At 30.8% G+C, this 7,362-nt stretch overlaps 1 protein-coding gene across 1 annotated transcript in view; it reads right to left on the bottom strand.

Moving 5' to 3' along the window:
- Positions 1 to 6,315, bottom strand: part of LOC129806753 (EF-hand domain-containing protein D2 homolog) — a 24,028-nt gene extending 17,713 nt beyond the window's left edge. The window contains exon 1 of the mRNA XM_055855525.1: positions 6,235 to 6,315. Within this exon, the coding sequence (XP_055711500.1) occupies positions 6,235 to 6,315 (81 nt within the window). The remainder of the gene's footprint in view (positions 1 to 6,234) is intronic.
- Positions 6,316 to 7,362: the final 1,047 nt, after the last annotated feature.

Below are 7,362 nucleotides of genomic sequence, written 5' to 3'. Positions count from 1 at the left end.
GGGCGTGCGGTACCATACTTACTACTATAGTGTTTATTTACAGACAAAAATTGATCATTTCATTGATAATTTTTTTATATTTTCCTGGCTAAAGTACTAATTTACTGACCAAGAATTTTTTGTTAGAAGAATTGATTGTTAGATGAATCTTAACAATCATACTCAATAATTCATATTCTGAGTTGCACAAAAAAGTGAAAATTTTATAAAATCCTTTAGAGTTGAACTGTCTGTCTATAATTCAATTTTCTTTTCGATTCGAATTTGCCCAGGGCTACAGTAGATTGGGCAGTAGGCTGGTAAAAATGATAAGTAAATCGTCGATTTTGTCAACAGTTGTCGTATCTGCATTTGTTTAGCAATTAGTTTTGATTCAAAAGACAATACAAAATATTTCCTCTTGCATGAAATGCTGTTACAAGAAAAATGCAGATACGACAATGGTTTATGCAACCTACGAAATATTAACTCTCAATCTCAAATTGTTAATAGTAAATTTTAAATTCATGAAAATAATAAAATATTGTAAAATAAAAATATAATAAAATAAAATAATAAAATGTGCCAATTGAAAATTTAATAAACTATGACTCATATGGTAATAATTTCTGATTGATTTTACGTTTAATAATTTCTTATTAACACTAAACCTACCAAGATCAGGTCAAATTGACCGGCTTAAATACTTTTCAAAATTAACGCATTATTTAAACGGTTCAATGTCACTATTAAACTATGAATTTCAATAAGTGCATGCATGTAATATATTTTACAGTTTTTAATTTTTAATTTTTTTTTCTTTTGCAAGAAAAACTTGTTGAGTATCCTAGCCTACTGCGGTCTGTCATTTGACCGAGTGCGCTAGATAAAACTATCAAAAACGGTCGGTAGGTTTAGTGTTAATTAGTCTAACTATTATTACACTCTTGAAATATGTCTCAGATTCTAACTCAACAAAAGTATTTTAAAAGTTTGATATTAAACCTGACATTTTTCATATTTTGTAATGGTGTTTAAAATTATTAGGGGTTGAATCTAGGACTTTACTAGACTTAACTAATCTTTTTTGAATTTGTTGAACGTCTCGCAAATATAATACAAGTTTTCTTTGTAGAATTAGATTAAATGTTTTAAATAAGATTAAAAAAACATAATTAGAGAATTCTATGCTATTATACTTCATTTATTAAAAAAAACATCACAGGATAATTCATTTTCATTGCTGAACATACATGCATACATGACCTCAAAATTATTTTAAATGTAACCGTCGACAACTCGTCCGGATTACGGCGATCCGGATTAGAGAGCGGGCACTGTATGCAAAAAAATCGTATAACAATATAACCACACAGCTCAAAGTAGCTCCACCTTCCCCTAGGTTCTTTTTAATTAGGTACTACCGAAGACCGGGAGTTGATATCTCTTACCGTTTGAGCTCCATATTTTTGACGATTTAAAAAAAACCGGTTATATACTGCTTTCTCTTTGTGTCCGAGCAGTAGAATAAGTACTCGTATATTTAGGGGTATTTACGTATTTAGGGTGTTTTTTTCGTCAGTGACCTCTTTTTTCTCAATTTACCAAAGTGATTTATTTTCTTAAAATAATTATGGAATACCTAATTAGAAAATTTGCATCAATTAGAAAAAAGTCAAGTAGGGTGGAATAACCGGCTATCGCCATGTTTAGGAAAAAATTAAATTCATTTAATCATAACTCTTGAATCCTTGTTACAAGATAAGTCAAATTTGACACAAGGTTACTTAGATGTATTGGCTCTAGATACGTGAAAACAATAATCCTAGAACATAACGCTGGACTACTTAAAAAACTGATTTTTATTAATAATGCAAAAATAACCATTTCGTCGCCACTTTTTACCACTTTTCGCCAGTTTTGTAAAATTTGTAACCACTTCTCGCCACCTACTTGAAAAGAACCACACTCGGTTATTTTAGGCAATGCTATGAAAAGAATACATTCACCATATCTCTTTCCTTGTGATCACTTTATTATTACTCTGTTTAAATGATTTTCTTCACTTTTATTTGAGAAATCAAATTATGGGGCTTTTGCAGAAAGTAAACAATGCAGATTTGACAACTGAGAATGTACGAAGTGAAGTTAGCGTCGCCTATTGAAAAGATATGGCGACAGGTGGTAAAATCACTTCCAGAATATTACCACTTCTCGCCATGCCTCATTTTTATACAAAAATAATATAAAATGAAATATTAATTGACTAAATACAAATTTTATGTATTCCACAAGTGCAATTAAATATTCAATAGACAAATTATTTACCCAAATAAGTATTTTTGGCCTGATGAAAATTTGACGACACTTAGTACATTTGGTAAGAGATGTTGGATTCGATGCACTTGCTTAAAATATTGCTCTAAAAAGTGATCAAAATCGTGAATCCAAAACGAATAATTATTATTTTTCGATTCTATGCGTAGAAGCAGAAACAATACAAAAAAATTGCGACTCATTTATTTCATAAATTGCGAAAAATAGCGATTTCAATGTAAGTGGCGAGAAGTGGGGCACTGGCGAGAACTGGTGATTCCACCCTAATGTCTTTGGTCTTCAATTACTGAGGGATATGCTTATAAAATGCTTAAAACTATAATATCATGTGACATTTTTTCTATAGAATAAAATTAATTTTTTCAATATTCTAATGCGATTGTATCGCTTTTGGAAAACTGAAATATTTTATGGTCATGGCTGTGCAATATTTCCTAAAATTTATGTATTTTAGAAGTTTTTGTGCAGTGCCAAATAGTGGTTAAAGGTGGCGAAATGGTGAATAAAAAAGGGTGGAAAGAGGGAAATTTACATGAAAATGGAATATACGTTTTTCAAGCAATTAGCCAAGTTAGGGAAAAATATAATCATATCAATTGATGGCATTTCTTTTGTATATCATTCTGTAATTATTTCAACGATAGTTTCTAAATTGTAATTTTTACAGGAAATGTGCGACTTAAGAATATGGGAAAATATTAGGTGTTCAAATCCAGAGTGTGTGCGAAGCCTGAAAACTTTCCTCTATTTGGGTCTTATTTTTACGCTCGCTGAATTAATTTGGATAGTCTTTGAACTTATTAGTAGTTTATTAAATACGATTTATTTATAAAAAATCTATTTAAGAGAATCATACCAGGTGAATTAAAGAACTTGAAATTATAAAGTTCTTATAGGGGAAAGTGTCCTGTCTTTGAATGCGGCAGCCTTTGAATGCTGCAATTTTTCTCTTATTACTCAAAACTTAAATTACATTTCGTTAATCGAAGTTAATAGAAAATACTTAATAAGTATTAACTATAGTTCACAAAATAGAATTTTTGCTTAGACCACTTTCCCCTAAGGCCTTTAAACTTACAAAAATTCCAGAACTATAAGGAACACAGGGACTGAATAAGGCAATAAGGAATAAGGAGTAATACGTAGTAGACTTTAAAATGATCCTGTAATGTCAAACTTGTAGAAATCTAAAAGACGATACGGGCAAGAAAATGCTTCTTGAGTTAAGTTTATTAAAAATTCAAGAAGATTTTTCATAACTAAGAATATAAATGGGCACATGTAGTAACTCTTGAGGAAATGTTCTCTATTGGAAATTATCCAATTTTTCCTTTTTCTGTAAACCTATTTTGTATTCCTTTACCTTGCTAATATTTTTCAATTTGAACTTTTAAAGGATGTTTCTTGAAGGGTACATTGCATGATGTAAGAGTACAAATCTAGGTTAAATATGATGATGATGATAAATTCTCGGCAGAAGGTCGAATTATGAGGTAAATCGTATTAGGGATGTTTCCTCGTAAATTTATAAGATTTTTACACTCTAAAAAGCACATTGGAAGATATTGTGCTTTTGCCACAAGCAACAAATTGAATTTAGCATAATTTCTGTCAATGAGTGAGAAGTGAAGGGAAATTTTGAGAGAATTTTCTCATCATTTTCTTGTGGCATGTAGATAGAAAGCTGTGTTTTGTCGTTCTGACGAAATTCAGTAGATTCCCTCGAAGACAAGGAATGCTAAACTCGTGCCAAACTATTAATTTAATTTAAGAGGAAATTCCTTGGATAAGCCTTACAAATAGGACTAGAGTTTCTTCAATCCTAGAAGAGTATGTGAAATAAGATAAATTTTATGTAAATATCATGGAACATTGAGATGCTTTTTCCTTAAGACATTCAACATTAAGTTGATGTATTTCATGTGTGTTTTGTATTCAGGAAAACTTTTATGTCTCATCATTGTTAAGTATTTCCTCAAATGCAAGGTCCATTGTGAGCAATTGTCCCCTCGCCATTTTTTTCATCTCCTTTTCGCATCTCTTTGCTGGTCCAGAAGGCGTCCGATGTGAGGAGAAAATTGTTGGAAAAGTGATTGGTAGAATAAATTATTGTGTCTCATGGGCTAAGGATGAGACCAGGGGTATCAGGGGTACAAAGTCTGTCTTCCTTTCTTGTGGTCATTTTGTCTTTGTCATTCAATTGTGAACGGGAATTCATTTCTGATGAATTTGGGAACTAATCCTGTGATTGACATTATTGTTCAGTATGAAACCCTTTCTCCCGCTTCTTGTATCCCTTTACTCATGAGGACACCTACACACAGCACAATCTATATATATTATGAATTGTGTTATTTGGCAAAAGATATATATAAAGGCCGAAGCTCTGACTTGCCCTCTAACTAAATAATTGATTGAGCAGTTTCGTTTTCCGGGTATCAAGCGACTCTTGCCAACAGATTTCCTATATATTCCATTTTATTTATCTTCCACGGACGAGAGGGGCCCAGCATAACAATATAGCACCACATATTAGTGCATGTTCACACCAGAGATGCGGGCATCTGACGCTTTTACAGGCGGGAGATGATTTCCGATCAGCCGCCATGTCCTATAGATTACCTTCCGATACGTGATTCCTTTCATCTCTCAATTCAATGGATTAAATTATGGAAGTTATTTGTGCCACAATGATTGCTGGAATGCATCAAAATAAAGCAATTTATTCTTAAAAGGAATAAAGGATTTTGCTGAATTAATTAGCAGTAAGTGTGCCAAATTTCGGCCAGCTTGCAATTCCGGCCACCTTTTTTGGTCCTCGAATTTCCATGAATTTTTAGTTTTTACATACTGTAGAGGTTATACAATGGAAAAGAATACCAAAAAATGTAGCTTCGACAAATGAGATGACGTGAAAAAGATATTGGAAGAATTCCCGAAGGGCAAGGAACTATGAGAATGAAGGTGGCCGAAATAGGGCACCAAAGCTATGTCTACATTTTTATTCATTTTAAAATGTACTAAGAATGATTTTAAAGTAAATAAAGACGATAAACTGTCTACAAGGTTCTAAGCAACACTCTTTAAGTAGAAGGAATGAAAAAAATCAATTTCTATTAAATATATTACATTTCAAACTTGAGACTTTAGCGCTTGCATGCAACTATGCCGAAATTTGGCACATTTACTTAAAATAGCAAAATTTATTGGAAATAAACTATAAAATAAACTTAAAACTATCAAAATTGTATGTAATTGTTTAAAAAAAATATTTTTAAAATTATTTTTTTAAAGAATTTAAATATGTATTTTTTTAATTCCTCACAATGTAATTTTTATGGTCGAAACATGCTTCACTTACCCTGTATTCGATGAAATTCAGTTTTATTAAATTTATACTTGAACAATAGAATTTTGCATAAAATAATATTTGGATTTTTGAGAGGTTTAATGATATTTATAATCTTATTTAGAGGAATCATGTCAATAACTAAAAAATGCTAATGTTTCAAATTATTGATTATACGACCTGTAGAGGAATTCTTAACCGTATGGCATTTCATATGACAAAATTTATAATTTTATGTGGTCAATTCGAGAAGAGTATTCGAAAATACGAATCATAATCAAATACTGCGAGTTTCACAAAGCTCCTTGCAATAGAGATTTAATGCTCACTAACTTCTATTGTTGTCCTGTTTCCGAATTTACTATCAAAATTTGTTATAATAACATTATCATATCGTTATAGAATTCTTCTACCTGGAAACTATCATTAAAACCAAAAAAATTAATTAAAAGAAAATTTTTGCAAATGTTGCAAAAATCTCAAAATTTATTAATTTAAATGTTTAAGACAAATTAAAAAAAATTAAATTGATTGATTTATTTATTATCATTTTTATTTATTAATCTCACCTTCCATTCGACTGTCATCGTCTTAGCGTAGATTCCAATTTCCAGAATGGAAACGAGGGAACGTTCCTTGACTTTGTACATATATTTGTATATGAACGAGTAGGGGAAACTGGGGCAAAATTTGTCCAAACGAAAATTTCAATATTGACTATTTTCTCAAATAAAAGAGACTGAGGCTTGAAATTTTTATTATAGATAGCCTTTATGAACCTTCTTAAACTTACAAAGTTCCAAGATATTCGAGGAAGGATTATGTAAAATAACAAAATTTAAAAAATAATGAAATTTTGAGCCATATTTTTGGAATATTTGGCTTACAGGAAATATCAATACTGATTAGCTCAATTTAAGCACATTTCTCGTTAAGATAGAGAAAAATTATCTTCGACAAAGTTGTAGATGAACAAATTTCTTATAAAAATATGTTTATTTGATATTTTTAACGTTTGCAAGAGTAAAACGTCACAAATTTTCCGAAGACTGACAAAATTGGCAACAGCAATTTTGAGGATCTCCACAAAATCGACTTTTAGAAAATGATTCGAAAATCACATTTCTTTCGAGATAATAGCGGAAAATACCCAAGAAGCAAAATAACTGCCTTATAGAACCAAGTATTAAACAAATCTTTTAGTGCACTTTTAAAAGACTTAAAGTGAGAATTTTCTGTAGAAATTCCTATAGGAGCTTTTAAGATCTTTAAAAGAGTGCGCCACTTTACTTACAGTAATCTCCAATGATGGGACCAAGAGCGTTATAAGAAAATAAAAAGATTTTTGGTTCTATAGTGCCTTACTTAAGGAATTCTACAACACTATTAAAAAAATTGTTTCTTGGATAGTCTTCTGCAATGTTGTAGAGCAGTAAATTTCCTATAAGAATATGCTCATTATAAAACGTTTAAGTTTTCTCAGAGCTCGTGAAAGAATTAAATATGCGTTTTGACAAGTTTTGCCCCAATTTCCCCTATATTGGTATATCCTGAGCATTTTGAATATTTTGCACATTATTTAATTTACAAATTTTAATTAGTTTACAATGAATTGTGAAAAATGTTCCTATATACTTTGATCTTTGTACCGAACGGTGTTTGAGAATTCACAACCGTGAGAGTCCAGCCATAGGTCT

The sequence above is a fragment of the Phlebotomus papatasi genome, chromosome 3 (assembly GCF_024763615.1).
Source record: "Phlebotomus papatasi isolate M1 chromosome 3, Ppap_2.1, whole genome shotgun sequence".
NCBI classification, from domain to species: domain Eukaryota; kingdom Metazoa; phylum Arthropoda; class Insecta; order Diptera; family Psychodidae; genus Phlebotomus; species Phlebotomus papatasi.
The sequence above is the reverse complement of the archived record's forward strand: the minus strand, read 5'-3'. Positions and strand labels throughout refer to the sequence as shown.